This window comes from Salarias fasciatus, chromosome 18 (assembly GCF_902148845.1).
Source record: "Salarias fasciatus chromosome 18, fSalaFa1.1, whole genome shotgun sequence".
NCBI classification, from domain to species: Eukaryota; Metazoa; Chordata; class Actinopteri; order Blenniiformes; family Blenniidae; genus Salarias; species Salarias fasciatus.
The window spans coordinates 28,041,224-28,065,491 of record NC_043762.1 but is presented as its reverse complement, the minus strand read 5'-3'; the positions used below and the strand labels follow the sequence as shown (position 1 = coordinate 28,065,491).

General features: G+C 50.3%; 1 protein-coding gene across 6 annotated transcripts; it reads left to right on the top strand.

Annotated features, from left to right (window-relative positions):
* Window positions 1-6,456: 6,456 nt before the first annotated feature.
* depdc5 (DEP domain containing 5, GATOR1 subcomplex subunit) lies at window positions 6,457-23,096 on the top strand. Of its 6 annotated transcripts, none has more exons than XM_030115421.1 (44): window positions 6,457-6,597; window positions 6,672-6,754; window positions 7,570-7,634; window positions 7,743-7,830; window positions 8,184-8,230; window positions 8,460-8,545; window positions 8,657-8,740; window positions 9,033-9,082; window positions 9,423-9,492; window positions 9,650-9,728; window positions 9,811-9,872; window positions 9,957-10,026; window positions 10,112-10,184; window positions 10,305-10,408; window positions 10,499-10,573; window positions 10,751-10,885; window positions 11,574-11,635; window positions 11,732-11,805; window positions 11,922-11,991; window positions 12,067-12,103; window positions 12,180-12,300; window positions 12,369-12,589; window positions 12,678-12,878; window positions 12,957-13,092; window positions 13,185-13,282; window positions 13,572-13,631; window positions 14,565-14,721; window positions 14,844-15,004; window positions 15,184-15,304; window positions 15,501-15,668; window positions 15,825-16,047; window positions 16,183-16,319; window positions 16,404-16,500; window positions 16,732-16,794; window positions 17,994-18,103; window positions 18,270-18,350; window positions 19,116-19,248; window positions 19,904-20,003; window positions 20,124-20,363; window positions 20,988-21,157; window positions 21,228-21,399; window positions 21,469-21,529; window positions 22,408-22,490; window positions 22,573-23,096. In XM_030115421.1, exons 3-44 carry the CDS (start codon window positions 7,577-7,579, stop codon window positions 22,869-22,871), a joined length of 4,737 nt encoding a protein of 1,578 aa, XP_029971281.1. In that variant the 5' UTR covers window positions 6,457-6,597; window positions 6,672-6,754; window positions 7,570-7,576; the 3' UTR covers window positions 22,872-23,096. The 6 variants fall into 6 exon arrangements, 5 of the variants coding, with proteins under 5 accessions (XP_029971281.1, XP_029971279.1, XP_029971278.1 ...); XM_030115419.1 differs by having other exon boundaries at window positions 14,538-14,721; window positions 16,186-16,319; XM_030115418.1 differs by having other exon boundaries at window positions 14,538-14,721.
* The last annotated feature ends 1,172 nt before the right edge of the window (window positions 23,097-24,268 follow it).

Genomic DNA, 24,268 nt, shown 5'->3' with positions numbered 1-24,268 from the left:
AAACAGCTGGTCCGTGGTGCGAAAGCCAGCTGTGCGCTGAACATAAAGACGCAGAGCCCTGACCGGACACAGTGACCGCAGGCATGGGTCGTCCCCAGACGAACCAGGCATGGAGTCAAGCGTCCTGATCCGGATCACTCGCGACCGGAAGTCTGAAGTGATCACCTTGGGATGAAAGGCCGGGTTAGGCCAGAGGTGCACGAGTCCCCCATCCTGGCTGAACACCATGCAGGATGGGTGGACTGACAATGCGCAGAGATCCCCAACTCTCTTGGCGAATGCTAGCGCCAACAAGATGGCGGCCTTAAAGGAGAGAAAGCGGTCCTCCGCCTGCTCCAAAGGCTCGAAAGGAGGTTCCTTAAGGCCCTCCAACACCACATGGAGGTCCCATGGAGAGACCACATGCCTGGGGGGCGGTCGCAACCGACACGCCCCGCGCAGAAACCGCTTCACAAGCGGGTGGCAGCGTGCAGAAAAGCGGCCAAAACCGCCGTGGCCCGCTGTGATGGCCGATGCAAACACCGCCAGGGTGGATGCAGCGCGACCGCTGTCCAGCAGGGCCTGGAGGAACTCCAAAACTCCACCAATGGTGCAGGAGACCGGGTCCAAGCCCCTCTCCGAGCACCACGACGTGAAGAGCTTCCACCGAGACCTGTAGGCCTTGACAGTAGAGGGGGCCCTGGCACTCTGGATGGTGGACACCACCGCTGGGGGGAGGTCTAGTTCCACCAGCCTCACCCGCTCAGCCTCCAAGCCAGGAGCCTCCCGCCCAGGAAGGGGCGGGACCGAAGGGCGCCTCCTGCCTGCTGCAGTGCGTCGGGCCCGTGGGGAATCGGCCACGGGTCCCCGACTGCCAACTGAACCAGGTCCGGGAACCACCGCGCACTCGGGGTGTCCGGAGCCACCACGATCACGTGAAGATTGTGCAACCTCACCCTGCGCAGCAGCGGGGTCAAGAGGTGGACTGGAGGGAACGCGTACAGGATGCCCGACGGCCAGCTCCTGTGTGCGAAGGCGTCTACCCCTAGAGGGGGGGCGTCTGACGACCTGAGCGAGAACCAGAGTGGGCACTGTGCGTTCTCTGCACTGGCGAAAAGGTCTGCCACTGGGCATCCGAACCTGCGCCAGAGTCGGGCTGCGACCCACAGGGACAGGCCCCACTCGTCGTGGAGTGGGCCTCCCCGGGACATTCTGTCTGCACCGACGTTGAGGACTCCGGGCACGTGACGCGCTCTGAGAGACGCGAGGTGCCGGTCCGCCCACCGGAGGATCTCCGCCGCTATGCGATGAAGAGGGGGAGACCGGGTCCCCCCCTGCCTGTTCAGGTATGCGACCACCGTAGTGTTGTCCGTCCTGATGAGCACATGGCTGTCCTTCAGCCTGGCTTGGAAATGGAGCAGGACCCTCTGCACCGCCGTCATTTCCAGCACATTGATGTGAGTGGGAGTCAAATCCCAAGCACCGCCCACCGCGTGGTGGTCTAGGGTGCCTCCCCATCCCGCGAGAGACGCATCGGTGAACACTTCGACGTGATGCGACACGCAGCCCAGGGGAACTCCTTGCATTAGGAGAGCAGGATCCATCCAATAAAGGAGATCCTGGCGTGCTTGGGGCGGGATCGGGAACCGTTTGCATCCGTCCCACTTCCCCACGCAGCGGAGGCGTGCAAACCACCGTTGCAGCCTGCGCATGTGTAGAAGGCCCAGCCGGACCACTGGGTGGGCCGCGGCCATTAAACCCAGGACGGCCCTGATCAGACGAACCCCGACCAGGGGTGTGGTCACTGCAGACCTCAGGGTCGAGAGAAGGGAGGTCCGTCTCTCCTCGGAGAGGCGGGCAGTCATAGAGAGCGAGTCCAGCTCCAACCCCAGATAAGCCATGCTCTGAGCTGGGGTGAGCGCGCTCTTGTGTCGGTTCACCATGAACCCCAGGAGCTCGATGTGGTGCAGGACCTGGGTCGTGTGCAGCACAGCCTCCTGATGAGAGGACGCCAGTATGAGCCAGTCGTCGATGTAAATGAGGATCCTCAGACCACGACGACGGAGGGGCTCCAACGCTGCTTCGACACACTTGGTAAAGGTGCGAGGGGCGAGAGAGTAGCCGAAGGGGAGCCGGTTGTATTGAAAATACCTGGTCCCCACGGCAAAGCGGAGGAAGGCTCTGTGCCTTCTGAGAATGGGGATGTGGAAGTAGGCGTCCGTCAGGTCGATCGAAGTCATCCAGTCCCCAGGTCGAATGCTCTCCAGGAGGTGTTTGACCGTCAGCATGCGGAACCTCCTGGTGGCTATGTGAGTGTTGAGGACCCTCAGGTCCAGAATGGGTCTTACACCCCCGCTTTTCTTGGGGACCAAGAAGTAGGGGGAATAAAAACCCGAGTGCGCCTCTGTCGCGCTCAGCTCCGTGACCGCACCCCGGCGGAGGAGTGAGGCTACTTCTGCCTCGAGAGCGGCCGTCCCCGCAGGGCATGTGAGCCGCGTACGAAGGATGCCGTTGAAGAGAGGCGGACGACAGGCAAACTGCAGGGCATAACCGTTTCTCAGTGTCCTGGACAGCCAGGGAGAAAGCGGTCCCAACATAACACGCCACGTGTGAAACCGGAGCGTGAGTGGCTGTACCACGGCCAGCGGGGACGGCCCACCCGTCCTCCCGGCCTCGGGAGACGGGGCCCCCGGCGAAAGGGCTGTGGAGCAGGCGTCCCCTGAATGAGAGCGGGCGGCCGCCAGGGGGCCGCGGACCGGCGCTTTGCTGGGGACAACCCGAGCAGAGGCAGCGCGATCCCGGAGTTTTCCGGGTCGCTGTCCTCAGTGCTGATGTCGGAGCCTTCCGGATCGCTGGCCGTGATGCTGAAGCCGGAGCCGGGACGCTCAATAGCGGGAGCCCGGGACGGCAGAGCTCCGCTGCTCCGAGGCTCCGCCGTGACAACACACGGGGAAGCCGAGGGAGCGCTGCCGGGAGCAACACGAACAAGGCCGGGATCGGGGCGCTTTACGGCAGACACCCGGGCCGGCGTGAGTCCGCCGCTCGGCGGAGAAACTCCGCTGGGAGCGGCATGAGTGGCGCCGGGGCTGGGGCGCTGCATGTCGGCAGCCCGGGGCGTAACGGCACCGCTGCTCTGACGCCTTGTCATGCTAACACGAGCGGAGGTCGGCGGACAAACGCTGCTGAGAGCGCTATGGGTGCGGCCGGGGCCGGGATACCCCACGGCGGGGAGCTGGGCCGGGCCGGAGAGAAATGCTCACTCGAGCCGAAGCCGGTGGAGAGTGCAGCCTGGAGCGTTTGCGGGGCGCTGAAAAGACATCAGCAGCGCACCGCTTGCGTGACGCACACAGCGGGAAAGCTAGCGGCTCCAGCGCGCTGCTATGCCCCGCGTCCGCAGCCGCATTGCGGCCAGAGCGCGAAGAAAGCGCCGGTGAAGAGGCGGTTCCGTGCGCATTCCGCTCACCATCCTATCGCGTCACCATCCTACCATCACCAGCCTTATCGCGGAGCGGGAGGAGGGAGGGAGAAGGGCCCAGCCGGGTTTTGCACTTTTCGATCATGCTAACACGGGGGAGAGGAGGGACTTCTGCTCTTTGGAAGATGTAACGGGCCTGACGGCCTTTATTTGCATGTTTGCTGGCAGGTGCGGGTCGAGCGGACGGGGCGCTCCGTGTCTCGGGAGTGCGGGACCGTCTGGGCTGATCGGCGCCCCGGGAGGATCGGCGGAAAGACGGTCCGGTCTGTCCAGGTGCCGAGGTGCTCCAAGGAGCGGGACGCCGCTGGTCCGCGGAGCGGCGGCGCTGCGGCGGCGGCTCACGGCGGGGCTGGAAGTGCGGGGCGAGCTGCTGCGAGCCTCGCGCTGCTGCCTCCAGGCGCTCGATGATCACCTGTATATCGGGTCCAAAAAGAGAAGAGGTGGACAGGGGGAGTCCCAGGACACCCCGCTGGTCCCGCTCAGATAAAGAAGACAGACCAAGCCACAGGTGCCTCATGGCGAGCTGTGCGTTGGCCATGACGCGGCCTCCACTGACGGCGATGGCTCTGCACATGCGCATCAGGACTTCGGCCGTATTTTGGACTTCCACGATGTCTTCGGGGGAAAGCTGGGACTTCTCGTGGCAGATCTTGTCCACAGAGCCCAGGAGGAAGGTCATGTTATTGGCTAGGGCGAACGTCAGGTTGCCGCTAGTGTAGCCACGATCCAGGAAGCTCGCCATGCGCCTGTCCCTTTCCGACGGCAGCACGGGCTTTCCGCCGGGCCAGGCGGAGGATCGGGGGAGGAGGCACAGCCGAACGGAGTCCTCAATGGCAGGCACTCCGGAGACCGGCGGCCAGCCCTCCACACAAGAATACTCTCGGTAGCCCTTCACCGTACCCTTGGCGGCAAGTGGCGTACCCCAGTCCCGCTGCACGTGAGCTTGAAACGACGGCACGGCGGGACATAGCACCGCAGTCCGGGACCGAGCCCGTGACCGGGTTGCCAGCCCGAGTGCAAAATCACGCTGCACCGGCTCCGGAGGCTGCGGCGGCAGCGCGAGGCCGGTGCGCTCGGCGGCTGAAGTGAAGAGCCCCGTGAGGTGTTCCACAGGCTCACGGGGGAGACGGGATGCGGTGGAGGCGGAGTCGAACCGAGTCGAACTCCGTGACACAGACACGCTGCTGCTGCTGCTGCTGCTGCCGCGGATCTCGGCCCAGTCGTAGGCGGCGGCGGCGGTCTCCTCGGCGTCGTCCTCACCGGCAGGAGCCGGGGAGGTTGCGCCCATAAAGGCTGCTCGCCGCTGGCTCTCTTCGAGCGGCAGCGCGAGGCAGGCCGTGCAGGAGGTCCGCTGGCGGTGATGCTGCCAGCCAAGGCAGAGGAAGCAGAGCTCGTGACAGTCCTGCACGATGAGCGGAATGCCGCAAGAGCGGCAGAAGAACGGCCCGACGCCCGATGGCGACTGGTCCTGGGCCGGCGAATCCATCCTAGTCCAATCTTGATCCGGAGAATAGAGGCTTCTAAGTTCTAAATGGAGATGCTGAGAAAGAAGAAGGGTTTGCTTAGCGCCATCCGAGGTTATGTACCCTCGGTGTGGGGCGTGGCGCTGCGCCATCGCGTGCGGGGATTGGTGCATCGAGCTTTGTATAGTCTCAGTGGATTGGACAGAGATTGGAGGTGTGCCACTAGCGAAGCCCGTAGGCGGGCTAAGCACTTACGAAGTAGAACTGCTTGTGAAAACATCTGGATTTAGAGAAGCAGGTTTTGATTTACTGTCCTGCTGCTTTGATGGCTTGACAGAGTTCTGAGATGAAAACAGATTAAAAAGTTTAACTTGACATCCTGCAGGACAACATGAGGAGGCTGATCACCAGCTGAAACAGACAAGGTACCTTCTGTTGGCTGGTTCTTCTGTTGATATTGACATAATCAGATTGCAGAAATTAGTTATTTTCTTGTTTTTTTGCCCAACAACAAAAACAGAAATTCAACTAGTTTCGTTTCTCCATCCTGAATGAAAAAAATTAATTTACCATTTTCATTTTAACAGGTGGGCGTGGCTTATCCCAACTTTTACTATCCCTCCAGAGCTAAAGCTAAAAAGCTAACAGCTGACCCAGCTAGCTCGTTAGCCACCTTCCAGCTAGACAGGACACAATTTCAACTTTAATGATGGTGGAAAAAAAGATTAAAGCAGTGTGCATCCCGGACAGAAGGGACAGACGCTCAGTTTTAAAGTTCATAAGTTTCTGGTGATTTTCTTCATTGGCACAGGAGCACAGCAGTAGCAGTATCAATCTCACACGCCTAGCGCGCCCTCTTTTGGCTGTAGGCGGTTGGTTCATGCCAGTCAGTATATATTCAGGACCGGCTAATTTATGAGAAAAGTTGCGACTACTATTCTGTAAAATATGGTACATATGAACTTGGAAATACTTTGGAACATGCCCATGGGCGGCAAAATGTAACAGTGAAATCCGTCAAATTATAATGCAGGCAAGTAACATCATGCAGCTGTCGGTTACCAGACAACAAGTATACATATTGTAAATTGAAATCATTGTTCATGCAGTTATTCTCCTTATCTTTATTTCCTCCTGTTTCTATTCTATAATCATCATCATCATCATCTTTCCAAAGCATGACAGCAGGATAGTCACCAAGCCTCAAAAACTAAAGACAAAATGGTCAAAAGTCACCTAATCTCTAAAGTTTGATAAAGTTTGAATCTATACGTTTGTCTGCACATCCATTGATTGATAATCGTTTTTACAGAGGATAGGACAAATGTCGTTTTTCCCGAAAGCTTATATCTGTCAGTAAAACAAACAAATAAACGAAGATGGAAGCGGTATGGAGTGAATCCTCTTAATCTGTCGCTTTACTCTTTGTTGTACTGAGGGCCAATCACAGCTCACGTTGTCCTATCTGCAGACCAATCATAGCTGACGCTGCAATGACTGTGGACCAATCACAGCTCCCGGTCATGTCTAAGGAGGAAGCAGTCGCTCAGATGTCAACTTCGCAAGCGTGCTGTCATTTTCACCTTAAAATAACAGTTTTGCTTGTTTAATTTGTACGGAAATAGTTTTATTGCAAGTGATCCTTGTAACGGCTTTGAAGCTGACGCCGGTGAACGTGCTGTAAGTCGTCTCGCAGTAGTTTCAGCCTCATGTAGCAAAACCTCGGAGCTTCATGGACATGTTTTTGTTTTCAGGAAAGAGGAAAACTTGTTTACTCCTCTAAGAATTAATTCTTCCTGTACATCATCTGAAGGAATCTCAGATGTCCTGCTCCAGAGTAAGTACGTTCCCCGTTCCTCCACGGTGCAGAGATAACACCGGTTAAACATGTAGCATGAGTGTGAGCTGTCAGCTGGAGACACAACAGTCTTGTGACCGAGTTCACATGAAAACTTCAATATGACATGATGTGTTTAAATACTGACAATAAAAGTATTTTCTGTGACACGTGTCCATATCCTACTAAAGAGAATTACTGCCACCCCTGTAAGGGATGCGTTTGAGTTAGAGCTGTCATGAGATAGAGGTCATAAAAATGTATACATTTTGAGGTTGAAATCATGATCCTAGTAAGAAAAAGTAAAAGAGCTGAGATTAAAGTCATGATTCAACTAAAAAAAATAAAGTCTGAAAGTCAGATTGATTAAAAAACTGAAAATTGTGATTGGAAATGTCAAAATTTTGAGATTAAAATCAGAATTCTACTTTAAACAGTATACATTTTGAGAATAAAGTCTAAACTCTGTAATAAAAGTCTTGGAAAAAGGTGGATCTCTGACAAAAGAAAATGTGAAACTGGGATTAATTTGAATCCAGAGAGAGAACAAATTCTTCAGAAACAAATTCAATTTCCAAGAAAAAGGTACATTCTCAGAAAAAAATATAGCTTTAAAAAAAAAAATATATATATATATATATATACACATATATATATATATATTTTTTTTTATTTCAAATGTATTACCATGGATGTTGATAATGCTTCCACATAAAATAAAATATAAATCATAGTGATTAAATTATGTGCAAGTCCTTGTATTGTTCATGTTGTGAAGTCACAAATTAAGTTGGTTCTGTCTTTGAATCCATCAGTTTCATCATGAAGACCAATAAGTCCTACAAGCTTGTGGTGCACAAGAAAGGATTCGGTGGCAGCGGTAAGGATACACCTGCTGCGTAGTGACACACTTTCTCCAGTCTTCTTCTCTTACAATTGAAAAACTGTATTTTCTGACACACCGATTGTTTTTCTGTCTGTCGGATAGATGATGAGTTGGTCGTCAATTCAAAAGTTTTCCCTCAAGTCTGCTTGGGGGACATAATTGAGATCGCACATCCTACGGATGAGTACAGGTGAGCCTGTCTGGTGGGAGGGTTCAGCACTTTATTTAAAGAGACATATTAATAATCAAATATCACTGTTTGATAGATTCTGCAAGTATAATATGGTTTTTGACTTTCTTCTTGGCTCTTACATTTTGAGAATATATCACAAAACCTGTGTTTTATGAGACGGTTCCGAAGAAATGTATGAGTTCTTTTTAATCCTGTTCAGAAAACAAGAAAACGCCCATGGTAGTCACTTACTCTCTGAAGTGGGAATGTGAAAGATGTTGGGGATAAATATATGTACAATGACTTGTTTTCCTTTATTTAAAATAAACAGTTGAATTTCTTGATGCCATTGTCTCCCTGTGAATCCGCAGCCCTCTGCTGCTGCAGGTGAAGAGCCTCAAAGATGACCTGCAGAAAGGTAAACACTTCATCAGAATAACGAAATAACCTGAACACAGCTGCAGAAGTTTAATGACCGATATTCAGCAATCAATCAATCAGACACCGGCAACTAAAAACAGTTGTTGAATTAAAACAACTACTTATTTATGTTGTGAAAAAAATGAGATTCTTCCTGTTTCCATTGTTTTTACCCAAGACAGACTGTAGATGTCTGTTTGTAACCTGCTCATGTCTTCCTCATGAAGAAACCATCAGTGTGGACCAGACTGTAGCACAAGCTTTTAAATTGCGGGCGTACCAGGATGTCTTCGTCAGCATCGTGGACCCGAAGGTATTCACTCTCTCACTCTCTCACTCTCTCACTCTCTCACTCTCTCACGGAGCTCCCAGCAGCTGTTTCATGTCTTCATACATCACGATCACGGAGTTTGTTTCATCTCAGGAAGTCACTCTGGATCTGGTGGAGCTGACGTTCAAGGACCAGTATATTGGCAGAGGGGACATGTGGAGGCTGAAGAAGAGTCTGGTGGGCCTTGAATAGTTTTTTTTTTTTTTCCACAGCACACGGCTCTCATGCAAATACAGAACACAGGGGGGTTTTTTTAAATATAAATTCACCCTTTAATAATTGTCTACATTAAGGACATCCTTATCCACAAGAGGACTGGATTGTTCATTACTCCATCTTACCACATTGTTTCAGAATACACAAATCACCATAAGATCAATTCAGATGGACGTTTTCCAGAGAGATGAACGGCTCCAGACTTTTCCGCTGTGTGTGATGAAACCAGTCAGCCTTGTGCTCTTTGTTCCAGGTCAGCACTTGTGCTTATATAAGCCAGAAAGTGGAGTTTGCCGGCATCAGGTATGTTACAGTGATATGAATTTAAATCAAATGAAATGACCGAATTGACTAAAACATCTAAAACCACCAGAAAGAGTGAAAAGAAAAAGCAGCTGAAATGGAAGGCAAATCTGAAACAGCTTAAAACAAATGGAGTAAAATGTCATTCTGAGTTGTTGTAGGTAAAACTCCATGAATGAAGCATAAGATGCAGACTTTTGTGTGAACAGCAGAATTTAGCTTTACAAGCCGTTAAACTTGTTTTCCATCCTGAGACGAGTCTGATGTGTTCGGAGGGTTAATTTAACGCCTTTTCTTCCTCTTGCTACGCGTTTCTTCGTCATATGAACCCCTCGTTCAGAGCCCAGGCCAGCGAGCTGTGGGTGAAAGGAGAGAAGGTGACCTGTGGATACATCCACGAGGATACGAGGGTGAGCCTTCACTCAGGAAGGACATGAGGAAGTACAGAAGTCATGACCGCCTGAACCTCTCGTCCCCGTGTTGGACTGTAAATATGACGTGCAGTCTTCCGGAGGCTTCTTTAATGTCTTATAACTTGTTGGTCTGATTGTTCTTTTCGTCGCTCAGGTGGTCTTCAGGTCCACGTCCGCCATGGTCTACATATTCATCCAAATGAGCTGTGAAATGTGGGACTTTGACATTTATGGTTTGTTATGAACAAGCTTGTTTTTTCTGTGCGAGGCACGTCAGACTGGTTCACTGCAGCTGAAGAAATCTCCTCCTCTCAGGTGACCTTTACTTTGAAAAGGCCGTCAACGGTTTCCTGTCGGACCTCTTTGCCAAGTGGAAGGTCTGCATGACTTTTTTTTAGGTATTCAAACATGATTTTCTTCATTTTTGCATAAACGATTGTAACATAGGTGACTTTAAACAGGAGAGGAACTGCAGTCATGAAGTGACGGTCGTTTTGTTCTCACGAACTTTCTACAACGCAAAGTCTGTTGGTGAGTTGGTTTTCTCTTTATACCACACAGAGTTGTGATAAATAGTTATTATCCTGCAGTAATGTTCCAAACTGGTTTTTCTCAGAGGAATTTCCAGAGATTCTGAGAGGCTCCATCAGACAGGACCACGAGGGGCGATTTTACGAGGACTTCTACAGGTGGGAGCGTCGAGGAGGAGACAGAGAGACACAGTTTAAAGCTCTATGTATATGTAAAAGTTGGTAGAAACAGAATCTCCTAATAGATGAGAGTGTGACACTGCCGGCTGCTCTGATCAGGGTGGTGGCCCAGAACGAGAGACGAGACGAGTGGACGTCTTTACTGATCACCATCAAGAAGCTCTTCATCCAGTATCCCGTCCTGGTGCGGCTGAAGGAAGCAGGTAATCAGGCCGTCAGACGCCGGCCGACAGATCACAGTGATGCTTTTTTTCCTCCTCACATAATGTGGTGTTTCTCACCTTTCGTGCCAGATGGTTTCCCGGTGGGCTACAACTCCACCGCGGCTCAAGGGAACTACCTGGAGGCAATCAATCTTTCTTTTAATGGTAAGCGTCTGCAGTTTTCAAATTAAAGAGACCAAGATATCAGTAACGCATCTCGAGGCTTGTTTTGAAATGTTCAGTTGATGATATATTGGAAAATCTGTAATGTTTGGAGGTTTGCTGCCGACTGAATGACATGTTGCCCCAGACCTGATTCCTCGGTGTTCCCTCTTCTCTCAGTGTTCGATAAGCACTTCATAAACCGTAACTTCGACCGCACCGGTCAGATGTCGGTGGTCATCACGCCCGGCGTCGGCGTGTTCGAGGTGGATCGTCTGCTCATGATTCTGACCAAACAGCGTATGATTGATAACGGTGAGTCCAGCAACACTTCTAATGTTCACAGTGAGAACAGCTTCTTCCTGCAGCCACGAATAGAAGCTGGTGTTTGAACCCAGCTCATTTTAAATGGAATGGGAAAAAAAATCATCACATTCGATAAAATATACAGCAAGTTAAATAATAATTGAACACCATTAATCTCATGAACTATATTCCTAAAGGTGCTGTTGGCATGAAACATGGCATCTGCTGGAGACTAGAAACTAGAAACAAAGATTTGATTTAGGCTCATTCCTTCAAATCTTCCCTGAACTCAGATCTTTGTTTCTTTCTGTTGATCTTCAGGTGAATTCCTGTCAGATTTTGCGCTCAGGTGTTTAAGTGGAGGGTTTTCAGTTTGGGATCATTGTCATTTTTCCCTTCCTCTTTCCTTCTGCCATGTTAAGTTTGTCATTATGATGAAAAACAATAATTTTGTGCAGCTGTTTCCTCCAGACTTATTGATTCTGGCCTCTGAAGAGCAGCCATTTTTATTCAAGCAAGAGAAGAAATAGGATTGTGGGATGTGACACATTGTTTTTGTTCAACTTTTAAAGCGTTCTTTAATTTAACGATGACCTTTTTCACATTTTGTCTGTCAGATGAGGTTATCTACTGTCAGGTAAAAGTGTAATAACCACTGTAGGAGTTAGCTGAACATGGTGATTCTTCCTGTTTTAAGGCATTGGTGTGGACCTGGTGTGTATGGGGGAGCAGCCACTGCATGCGGTCCCGCTATTCAAGGTGAGGCATCTGCAGCTTTACTCTGTTTGTGCATGCATCAGTTTGTACGCTCGGCTCTTTGTCACGGTCTGTAAACCCCTGTAAATCCCTCTGCAGCTGCACAACAAGGCCAGTTCTGGAGACTCTCGACTGGGAGACGACTATAACCTTCCTCACTGGATCAACCACAGGCAAGAGACCGAGACCGACGCTGGACGGCGCCTGACAGCTGCAGCAGCAGCATGGAGAGTTTAATGTTCTGCTGAGCTAATTCCAACTCCACTCATTACCACGGTCTCCTCCACAGCTTCTACACCTCCACGAGCCAAAACGCCTGCAGCTCCTTCACCCCTCGGATCAAACTGGCTGGTCACATGGTATCGTCCTCGCCTTTGATTACTTTAAAAGAATATTCTGCTCCAGCATCTCATTCGAATGTCAACCACTTCTAGCTCCATGCTGAAAAATTCAGGAGCAGCAGAGACCAGTGTGAGTTTGGGTCATCGTTCATATCCTGTCGTTTACGTTTTGAAGCGTCGGGTCTTGACCTTATGACCTCTTTCAGCTCTCTGCTCCTCGAAGGACTCGGACAACAGCCTGCCCATCCAGGTGGACTACAACGCTTACGACGCTCAGGTGTTTCAGCTCCCGGGTCCCTCGCGAATCCAGAGGACCTCCAACCTGAGGTAACGGCCGCGACAACACAGGAGCGGACGGAGACACGGCGGACTCAGCAGAGCTCACGTCTCCTCAGGGCCGGCCGGGATAAGGAGTCCAGCGGCAGGAAGAGCTGGGGCTCGGTGGACGTCAGCACGGGGATGGGCCTGTCTCCCGTCCGCCTGGGAGGCCACGAGGAGCAGCCCAGCGTGGCCTCGGACGACAGCCTGGGGCAGGAATCCAACATGCTGCTCATCCCTCGCGCCCCCATGGCCCAGTACGAAGTCAGCAGCTCTTTGGGATACACGAGCACCAGAGGTCAGCGGTCCGAATCCCCTCTCTGAACTGATCGGATGAGCAGAGACGCTCCGGGCCGAGTGGTGAACTCTTCCCCGTCTCCGTTCAGAGCTGCTGGAGAAGATGATGGACTCTCAGCGGGAGTCCAGCGCTCCGGGCCGGTTCACGGTGGGGAGCGCCGAGTCCACCCTGCACATCCGCCCGGGGGGCTACACCCCCCAGAGAGCCCTCATCAACCCCTTCACCCCGTCCCGCATGCCCGTCAAGCTCACCTCCAACCGCAGGCGCTGGATGCACACCTTCCCCGTCGGTGAGAAACGCCGACTCGTCAGAGCACCTCAGACGCTGACCGGGCGGACCGGCTGATATCTGCCTTTTTGCTCCTCAGGCCCGTCCGGCGAAGCCATCCAGATCCACCACCAGACCAGGCAGAACATGGCGGAGCTGCAGGGGAGCCAGCAGAGGGACCAGGCCTACACCTCGGCGGAGCTGCTGGAGCTGGCCTACCACGAGGCCACCGGCAGGTTCGACGCTCACCTCTCACTGAAGAACGAGTGTTTCGGTCATGAAGGAAGACTTTCAGTCAGTGGAACGCTTTTCCAACCTTCTCCTTAAGGCAACCGGCCTCCTGGCAGGCAGGAGAGAACGGTTTTCACTACGGCGCCGCCGGAGAGGAGTTCACTGGAAGTCCGGGAAGCAACAGCGCCGGCGGCGGTGAGCCTGCTGCGCCGTGCAGCTCCACCTCACAGCAACACCACAGAACCAAAGGAAAACACACCAAAAGACCTTTCTGTTAACCCAAAACTCAACTTCTTAGTGTTTCAAAAGTTCAAAAACGAAGACGAAGTTCAGTTTTATCCCATAAATCAAAAGGCCAGAAGGTGTTTTTGTCCTCAAACCTTATATTTCCTGATCTTACTGTATGTTTGACTACAGGATTGATCATTATTTACATCTTCATGAAACTTCTGTGACGATGAGATGACTGTGCTGCTTTTTCCAGCATCTCTGAGCAACTGCGGCTCCTCGTTTCAAGACCCGTCGACCGGCGGCGCCGATCCAAGTGAGTCCGTCTTGACAGAAGCAGGATTCGAGGACGAATGTTTGTTCAGGCGAAATGTCTTCATGATTATTCTGCCAAACTGCTGGTGGCAACAGATGTTCTTAGATGTCCTCTGAGGTCTTTAGAGCCTAATCGGATTTGGGGAGCAGGTTTTTTTTTCAGTGGGCGCCACCAGAGGGTCCGGGAAACGTCTCCCAGGTCTTATGGTCTAGGGTCGCCTCCTCCTCCTCCTCCTCCTCCTCCTCCTCCTCCTCCTCCCTCTTTTCTTCTTTTCTTCTTCCTGTCAGATTTTTCTCTCTATTTCTAAAGACCTCTTTCTCTTTGTGCTAGTTTTAATTTTCATGATCACAGCAGGTGTAACTTTCTCTCGTTGCTTCCTCCACCTGTTTGCTAATTATGCCCACAGCGAGTACAGTGTAATCCTAATGACCTTTGACCTCGAAAACAATCTGCATGTGTTTATTCCGGAGTTGCTGGTGAACCTGGACATTTGCATGGTTGAATGTTATCCGCTTCAGCATTGTTCAGTTTCTCCTCGACGCACCTCTGGTGCACAGGATAATTAATTTCACTTTATTTGTGCGACTGATTGTGATTTCTGTCATTGAGCCTAAATCTGCATGCCTAATTGCTGCTCTGCAACCACAGGCACCTCAGGAACCTCCAGCAGCACCTGCAGCTAAGCTAGTGAAAGTAACGCTTCTCCTGTTTTTTTTTTTCTCTTCTTTTTCTGTTGTTGTTGTTTACTCTTCCCATCGTCATCTCCTTTCATGTCTCCTCACTCCTCTGTGGTTCTCCTTCCCTCATCCTCACCCTCCCCGCTCTGGGTACACGCATTTGTCTTTGCTGTGGGAATCCCGGTGTGTGTGTGTGTGTGTGCGTGCGTGTGTGTGTGCGTGTGTGAAGCCCTGCTGCTGTCTGCACCCCCGACAGTGCCCGGGTTCTGCTGCACAGTCGGGGTGGACTGGAAGTCGCTGACGACGCCGGCCTGCCTGCCGCTCACCACCGACTACTTCCCGGACCGGCAGACGCTGCAGAACGACTACACGGAGGGCTGCTACGACCTGCTGCCGCACAGCGACCTGGAGAGGTGGAGCGCGCCACAGACACTCTAACGCCATCCTCTCAGGATACACATGTTGTAGTTGTGTTTCTTCTTAAGCGTACTCTTTCCCACACCTCTATCCTTCGGTTTGTTGTTTCCCTCCTCAGACGAGAGGACGACGCCGCCGTGATGAGCGCCTCTCAGGTGTTTGAGGAGTTTATCTGTCAGAGGCTGATGCAGGGCTACCAGATCATCGTCCACACCAATAACACCAAGCCACAGCCGGCCGTGACCACGCCGCTTGGAAGCAGTCCTCTTTACTCCAGAGGTGGGTTACTGCTTCGCTCCGCGCCCATCTCCACCTCAACGCTTGTTGTAGTTCTACAACTATTTGTGCACATTAGCACTTTCATCATTTCTTTTTTTTTAGGAGTTAATTTCTCTTCAGACATACAGATAACACGGCAAATTATTATTCTTTTTTTTCTCTCTCTCTCGTGTGTCCAGGCCTGGTGTCTTTGCGTCGAGCCGAGGAGGAGGAAACGGTTTACTGGCTCAGCATGGGCCGCACCTTCCACAAAGTCTGCCTGAAAGACAAGATCATCACTGTTACACGCTACCTGCCCAAGTGAGCGCCCCTGGCCACGCCCCTCACACCCTCACAGCCACACAGGCTGAAGGAGAACGTTTCTGTTGACAGACGCATTCATTTTCTGTTGAAAAAGTAGCTTTGATTTAAAGTTTCCCACATGGAAGTGGTGACCCTGTCAGGATGACGCGGCGAAGCAGCTGAGACGGTTTAATTGTGTGTGTTTGCGCTGCAGGTACCCGTACGAGTCGGCTCAGATCCAGTACAGCTACAGCCTGTGTCCCCCGCACTCCGACGCTCAGTTTGTGTCCTGCTGGGTGGAGTTCGGACACGAGAGGCTGGAGGAGTATAAGTGGAACTACCTGGATCAGTACATCTGCTCCGCAGGCTCCGAGGACTTCAGGTACACATGTCGTCACGCCTCAGAGGAAATAAATTAATTGTTTTCTGTCTACAGCTTGTAAGTTGCCCCACTTCCTTCATTCTTAAAGGTAGTATAACCGCTTGCTGCATGAAGTGCAAACTCTGTGAATCCCCATGTTCTCCCTGTGCTCCCCAGCTTGATCGACTCCCTGAAGTTCTGGCGGACACGCTTCCTCCTGCTGCCGGCCGGCGGCGCCCGGCGGGTGGCCGACGTGGAGGGCCACTGGGACGTGTATGGCGAGGGCCCCTGCGCCGGCATGGCTGGAAACGGAGACTGGAACTTGCTGGATGGCTTCATCCGATTCCTGGAGGGGCTCAACCGCATCCGCCGACGCCACCGCTCCGACAGGATCATCCGGGTGAGACTGGTCTCACCCAGGCTTTATTCGGATTTATAGAGGAATAAAAAGTCCCATGGAAACACACGGACTGCCACCCATGAAAACATGGTTTAAATGTTATTTTATTTATTTTTATAAACCTCTGTCCTGTAGCAGAAAGGCACCCCGCTGAAAGGCCTGCAGGTCACCAGTCCTCTCCTGCCGTATCCCACGGAGCCTGTGGCGCCGCCGCAGGGGAAGAAGGGCACCTCGGCGTTGACGGCCCTGCTGGAGATGGAGCAGAACCAGAAGTGAGTTTTCCTCCGTGGCCCCGGCCGCCTGCTTCCTGCCTGTCGGTCGCCAGGCTTCACCGTCGTCCCTCCTCGTGCCGTCAGGTCTCTGGAGGATCAGCAGCAGTCGAAGCCCTCGGCGGCGGTCGGCGACGCCTCGAGTGTCGTCTCGGCTCCCACGCACATAGACAGCCCCCGAAAGGTGAGAGCTTTCTCCTTCTTCTTTCTTTCCACCTTGTCTTCCTCCGGGTGTTTGTGGAAACATTGCTGGCTCAGACTTTTCTTTGCTGGTGCTTCATTCAGTGTGCAGCGTTCCTCCTGTTTATTTTTTCTCCTTCCACCTGCGTCTCCTCCATCATGCTTCGGATTTGTTCCTGTTGCTGGCTTTGGGTGTTTTGGTGTTTCATCCTGGCTTCCTCCTGTATGCTGACAGGACACTGCCTTTATTTTGGATTTTATTCGTAGCCCTCGCTCCTCCTACATCTATCACTCCCAGGTCAGTAATGGGCTCTTTTTGCTTTGCACTGTTGTGTGTGTGTGTGTGTGTGTGTGTGTGTGTGTGTGTGTGTGTGTACATTGAAAATGGACAAAATTTGTCCTTCCAGCGTTTTAGAATAATTCAACTGCTTTGTTCTCCCGTCTTAACTGAATGCATGACTTCAGCTGCTCAGGCTGCCCTCTCGCTTTTGCCCCATGCATCATTGATTGACATGATTGATCTAAATCTGCAGGCAGTTGAGTTGGTTGTGAATGTCATCTGACACTGTATCAGGTGTGTAACGAAGCAAGTTTCTCATGAATCACTTTTTATATTGTGACAATTACGAAATATTCCATATTTGTGCCCAGAAGCCTCCTGGAACTTCCCCACACAATGAAAAGCTGTCAGATAAAGGTGAAGTTATCTTTAAAAAAAAACAGTAGAAGCACTCAGATCTCCCAGGTCCCTCACAGGGGTGTCTGATATTTCCCATAGGAAGCATATATAATGTGAAAACTATGGGTCCCAACACAGGACCCTGTGGAACTACTTGATTGACTCCTTCCCAACTACATATTCAACTGGCCAGCAAAAAAAAAAAAAAAAAGCCTTTGAGGACAGCTGAGTATTTTTTCTATATAGCATAAAGAGCAAATTCTATTCCAGTTGATGTTTAAATACTCCTACCAAACGCTTTAGAGACACTTTGCTGTAATTCTGACTTTAATCTCCAAATTCTCACATAAAATTCAGAATGTTGAGGAACAAGTCTCTTTACTGTTTCTTTTCTAGATCGACCTATTTCCTTCTGTCCTTTTTCTCCGGATGCTCTATAGCTTTGTTTTACTATATCTTATTGTTCAATGGACGGCATTGAATTTCACAGAAGGTTTGATGGTTTCTTGGAAAAAAAAAAAAAAAGCCACAAACTGCTCCAGCCTGTTTTCTATAGCCAAGCCTTTACAATATGTGCGCTGCTCTCCACTCTGAGCCGTATGCTGCTCTTTCTATTGATTCTTTTCATATGAGCCTTAAATATTATGGCCAACTGGTCCCATCTGCAGCTGAGCATTCCCAGTGTCGTGGTTTGTGTGTTTTAGGTTTAACATTGTGTTTGTTTTGTGTATTAGCTGTAGCTCATTTAACACTTCCTGACCAGCTCATGCAGATGCTTTTTTTTTTCCTTTACTTCTGCTGCTTTTCCATGTCTGCAGCTGCCGTCTGAAGCCGCCGAGGCTGCTGAAAAAGGAGCGACGCCCGGAGCGACGCCTGGACCACCAACGCAGCCTGCAGGAGACACCACGCCCGGCGCCGCCGACCCCAGGTGACCTTTAGCCTCATGTGACGTAGAGCTCACGAGTACCACCCACAGACAAACTGTCTGGCGTGTTTTGATGAAATAATGTTCTTAAAAGTCAGCCTTTCTCAGTGTTGGAAGCGAAACACAACCCAGATGACTAAACGTTGCCCACGTTGTGATTTGTTGGCAGTGGTCCGTCTGCAGGCGGGGCGCTCTACCTGTCCTCTTCCTCCACGCTGTCCGAGATCCTCGAGGCCATAAAGCATCCTGTGTAAGATGTTCTCTGTTCAGTGAGAGAGGATGAGTCGCTGGGTGGATGTTTTTCCACGTGATCCTGAGTAAATTATGCCGAATTAGGTGTGAACTTGAATTTTGCTTAAAAAAAAAAAAAATAGTAAGGTTGACCAACAAAAAAAAACCTCCTTCACATTCAGCACATTAAACCAGGTAACTGTTGGATGTGTTTGGGCCACGCGTGCACAAATGTCATTGATCCACCTGGTAAACATGACTCTGATGGCGTGGCGCTCCACACCAAACACGACAATGAGAGCACCAGATTGACAGAACTCAACAAATACAAACTCTTATTAACCCCTGGAGGAAACTCCCGAATTGCACTGACTGAGTCATGAACGTCACTGTGTCACTGACGCTCCTCTCACTGCCCACAGTAGATACATGTGCTGAATTACAGGTTAAACAGACATCTGTGTCCCCTAACTTCCTGTCAAGGCTGCAGCTTCACCACGTCACCGATACTTCCAGAGAACTGGGAGGTTTCTGTTTAAGCCCAACCCTAAAGAAATCTGAGTCATGCAGCCGTTGAGAACTTTAGAGAGCCTGTCCCGACATGCGCGCGTGTAAAACAACCTTGTCCTTCAAAACAAAACAAAAATCGCCTGCCAACGCCGCCACCCTTCCTGTGGTAGCCTTATCCCTCGCGACAGATCAGCAGCATTTTCAGTTCAAATAGATCAAAACGCCGTATGAATAAGTGAGGATGAGGATGTGTTTGTGCTCTCCTGATCTGCAGGACGGGTGTCCAGTTGCTGCCGGAGCAGAAAGGCCTGCCTCTGAACTGCTTCATCAGCGCCGAAGTCGTTCACTGGCTGGTGAACAACGTGGATGGCGTGACCACGCACGTGATGGCTGTGGAGGTCATGCAGGTAGGAGACACGTGGGCCAGTCACGCTTTCACTTCACCGACTCACAGAGGGCAGAGGAGTTAATATGGTGGAGAATTACTGTGGTTTTAACATATATGTAATGGCAACAGAAGGTTTGTGAACATTCTACAAACTTTTTTTGTTTTTTTTTTTTATTGGAGTTTAGACCTCCAGCCCAGTTTGACCTCAGTGGGAATAGACCAGTAAGACGAGAACCTCTCCAAATGTTTTACATTAGTTTCAGTTCAAAAATGCTTCCTGGCAAGTTCATAGTTAATGCCAACTGTTTTCTGGAAAATCTAAAATTTCCTAAAAGAACAATTTAAACACGTTGTTTGTCAGAACTCAGGATTTCTGCAGTTTTTAGCCCCTTAGCTGTCCAGGTCTGAGTTCCAGCGTTGCATCGTGTCCTCTGACAGTGAGACTCCCGCTGCACAGGCCGGGGACAGTTGCAGTTAACATCTTATGCAGTAGACGTCAGTTTAGTAATAGGATTCGGGATTTTGTACGTCTCCTGATGTTGAGAATATTCCAAAGGAGCTCATATTTAGAATAGTTGATGTGCATGAAATTCATTGGCTTTCAGTTTAATCCCAGTGTGTGTGTGTGTGTGTGTGTGTGTGTGTGTGTGTGTGTGTGTGTTGGGCTTATCTAGAAAATGCTGGATGAAGGTCTGGTGGCTCATGCTTCAGGAGACGCCATGCGCTCCTTTGTTTACGGCTTCTACTTCTACAGAATCATGGGAGAGAAAGATGGTGAAGAACTCCTCATATAACTAAACGTTTTGTTCCATATATATCATCTAGTAGGACAATCCAGTGTGAGATCATAGAAAAAGTGTTGATGCCCCCCTCCCTCGCCCCCCTCGCCCCCAGGCCTGACCTCTCAGCTCCCCACCACGGTGGCCGGCGGCTGGTCGACGGCGGCGGTGGAGGACTTCGCCCTGTTCCAGAGGAAGTGGTTTGAGGTGGCGTTCCTGCTGGAGGAGCGGCGGCCCTGCGACCTGCCGGCCTTCCTGCTGCCGTGGCTGCCCAGCCGGCCGGCGTCGTACGCCAGCAGGCACAGCTCCTTCAGCCGCAGCTTCGGCGGACGCAGCCAGGCGGCCGCACTGCTCGGTACGTTCCGGCCTGATGTGTGTGTGTGTGTGTGTGTGTGTTTCTCTGTTTATATAAATCACTTCCCGTGTGGTGGGAAGCAGGTGAAGGTGGGTGAACTCGTCCTTGGCATTTTCAGCTAACCGGTGTGTCGTCCAGAAGCTGAGAGGCCAGCTGGCTCCTCCTGTGACAGGGTGTCGGATCGCTGCTGTCTCATGTATAAATACACATAGTGAGAGTGTGTGTGCACACACACGTGTGAAAGAGAGCGGGACGGGTGCTCCGGAGGAGGGAGCTGAAGCAGCTTGGAATGTATTTTCATTATTATAGCAGGCTTTAAATGTTTCATCTGTAATCTATTTGCACTCAACATTACCAGAATATTGTATTACAGTTCTTTTGATAATATTTTATTTATATAGCACTAAATACAACATATTTTGAAGTTTTTTTTCTTGAATGAAAACGACCATTCCACGTGAGCATAAATGACAGTGGAAACGGAAAACTTCCTTTTAACAGGAGGAAACTTTTGCCAATAGTTTAAATGTTTCACCTTTAAGTTCACAATTCAAATGCAACATTTATTCCCACTTCCTCTCACCGATCTGCTCTTCTGCGCTCCTCCGGCCGACGGTCACCCAGCTGCCACCGTCCCGGAGCAGAAGACGGTCACGCTGGACGTGGACGTCAACAACCGCAGCGACCGGACGGAGTGGTGCAGCTGTTACTACCACGGGAACTTCTCTCTCAACACCGCCTTCGAAATCAAGCTGCACTGGATGGCCGTCACCGCCGCGGTGCTCTTTGAGATGGTAGGAGGTCGACCTTCCCAAGCAGAGTGATGCTGGAAACAGAGTTAAACAGAGTCCTGTCTCACCCCAGGTTCAGGCGTGGCACCGGAAGGCGGCGTCCTGCGGCTTCCTGCTGGTCCCGGTGCTGGAGGTGCCGTTCGCGCTGACGTCTTCGCTGTACGGCGACCCGCTGAGAGCGCAGCTCTTCATCCCACTCAACACACACTGCCTGCTGAAGAACGGCAGCGACAGCCTGTTCGAAGGTGCCGCCGCCGCCCATGTGTGAGCGCGCTGGTGCCGCGGTCTCTGATGGTTCCAATGTCTTCAAACAGGTTTTGAACCGGAGACGCACTGGGACCGGATGCAGCTCTTTCAGGAGGCCATCCTCTACAGGTGACCTTTAACCCCTCATCGGGCCTGATTTATTTGTCCGGTCAGCGCTGAGCTTTACTGGCCTGAGAGAAAACGTTTGAAGGATGGAGGTTGATGGTTAGAAAATAATCCGAACCTGTTTAATGCCAGTAAGGCACAGGTCTGTAGTCTCACCAGAAGAGACACTTTTAACACTTTTCATCCAATAAAATGTGTCGGGAGCCTCAAAACATTATAAATACACAACTTTTAAGCTTATGCAGTATAAATGTTGGCTAACTTTAACACATTGCTGGTTTGTGTTGCATTTCTTTAATTAAAAATATTACAAATAAGACCTTGTAATGCCAATTTAGTAATTTTTTTTAATCTTTTGATTATACAGCTATTTTAAAAATTACAAGTCTTAGCTGTTATTGCTGTGTTACTTTGGGCTTTTAGTCCAGTTTTAGTGAGTCTAACAGTTTTTAGTCAAAACTTTGTTTTTGAATTTCCCCCCACACATCAGACATGCTGCACAGATGAAGGCGATTCGTTCTCTTCACTTCACTTGTGCTAAAAAATGAAAAATAAGATCGAATGTTTGTTTACATATCACTTTGTTCACTTAATCCCTTTGCAACTCAGTGGTGAGTGATTGAGTTATCTTTAGTGATTTTAAAAGAAGCACAATCTTTTTGAACCACTAAAAGCTGAAAGTAGGTTCTTGAGGACATGAATCATTAATAGTAGATTATTAATATTAATGAATCATCATCTGCTGCTTCCTTTGCTTTTGTTGACTGACACATCATTATGTGTGTTTCACTAAAAGCCTGCCTCTTGTAACAGTAATTTCATAGACTACTGGTTAGTTTTTGTAATCTGACGCCATGCTCTCGTTTATCACTCCCTCCCAGGTTTGGCTTCGTGCACGATAAGTTTTCTCCCTCCACTTTCAGTTTCCCGTCTGAGAACAAGCCTCAGTACATCCATGTGACAGGTCAGTGCTCTGTCAGCACCAGAAGTAAGAACATGCAGACCTTCTCCCTGCTGACTCACTCGCTCGCTCTCCGTTCCGCCAGGCACGGTTTTCGCGCAGCTGCCGTACTCCAAGAGGAAGTACTCGAGCGGGCAGCAGCGCCGCCGCAGGAACTCCACCACCTCCAACAGCCAGGGCGCGTTCGGCTGCGAGGACCGGGTGGGCTACTACTGGGCCTACAACACCATGCTGACCAAGGCGTGGAGGAGCGGCGTGCTGGGCGACGAGCGGCTGGCCGACCGCCTGCTCAAGGACTTCACCGACTTCTGCTCCAACAAGGACAGCAGGCTGCTCCACTTCTGGGACAACTGCCAGGAGAAAATGAACGCCAGCGCCCCCTGACCGCGGGGGGCCACGGCAGAAAGCGAGCCCGGCCTGGACTGGAAGAAACACCCAGCAGCGTCATTCAGGCCGGTTTGAAGAGACTGACTCGGTCACATTTTGCACACTGATGTGAATGAACTGTTGCTCCTGAGTGGTTTGGAGCCTGAGCCGCTGTTCATCAGACTGATGATATATTTAAAAACAAGTATGGCAGCAATTTCAGTATTAAAGCTTTAAGAAGGAAAGTGTTTTATCCTTTATTATTTGATTCTTAAAATAAGTTAATCAAAAATTGGCAACACTTTACATTGAAGCAAGTGAGGCTTTGACTCTTCCACAGATTTACAAATACATTAATCCAGTAGAGCTGAAATTGGCCTTTAAGTCATTAACTGGCACACTGACAGCTGATAGATTCATGTCTCATCAGATTTCTTCACACACAAGTAAGGAAGCGACATATGTAGACAAAGAAGGCTCAGTTTGAGTCTTCTTAGTAAATCTGCAGCGCGCTCTGCACATTCCTGTCTTCAGAATCTGTCACCATATTTCATCTTGTCCCATTTCAATTGACTCATAATTATGATTTATTATCATAAATCAGTTGACGCGCCTCAAGTTTTCCAGCTTTGTATTGCAATTCAAGTCTAATGAAGAGCTTAAAATAACAGAGTAAGCGGTGAATGTGTAAAAAATAAAATAAAATAAAAGGCAAGGCTACTTCAAATTGAAAATAATGTACTTTTCAGAATTTTACTGAAAAGGTTTTTTCAGTGAATGAGAAATGGGTTAACTTCACATTGTTCTGCAGCAGTGGAGATTGATCGAGCCTTGAAAGTTGTTGCTGCTCATTTCTACAAGTGTTCTAACTTTTCTGGATTATTTACAGTCCCCTCTGTCTGTATAAAAGCAGTGATGGAGCCAAACCCGTGTGTGTGTGTGAGCAGCACCTGGACGTCGCTGTGCTGCAGAACGCAGTGTGTTACTGTTACAATGGAGGAGTCTTTCCCTCAGAGAACTGAGAAAGGAAGTCAAGGTGTCAGTGAGTACAGTGCGCTTCGCCATCAAAAGGCGCTGAGAAACTGAAAGTGTCAGGACCCGAAGCCACATCAGACAGACACGTTTCTGAGAATTAACAGCTTGTGGGGTAGGTGAGTCAGAGGACAACATCCTCAAGCACAAAGCCTCATTTTCAGCTGTGAAGAGACGAGAGAAGCTGCAGCTTTGACAGGATGAGTCGCAGCAAGAAAACCTTCACTAAGACAAGAGGAAAGCGTCATGAACTGAAGAATAAAAACCTTCAGTTCATCAGGCAGTGAGTGATACCAACTGTCCTGCATGGAGGAGGAAGCGTGAAGGTCTGGATCTGAACTGACATGGCTGTCACAGCGTTCTGCAGCACCATGCACCCAGAT

Excerpts from the sequence above, each read along its gene's own strand:
- depdc5 (XM_030115418.1), top strand. The coding sequence starts at position 7,577 with ATGAAGACCAATAAGTCCTACAAGCTTGTGGTGCACAAGAAAGGATTC. Across the intron at positions 10,409-10,498 it reads GGTGCGGCTGAAGGAAGCAG|ATGGTTTCCCGGTGGGCTAC; the intron begins GTAATCAGGCCG and ends CTTTCGTGCCAG. Across the intron at positions 11,992-12,066 it reads TCAAACTGGCTGGTCACATG|CTCCATGCTGAAAAATTCAG; the intron begins GTATCGTCCTCG and ends AACCACTTCTAG.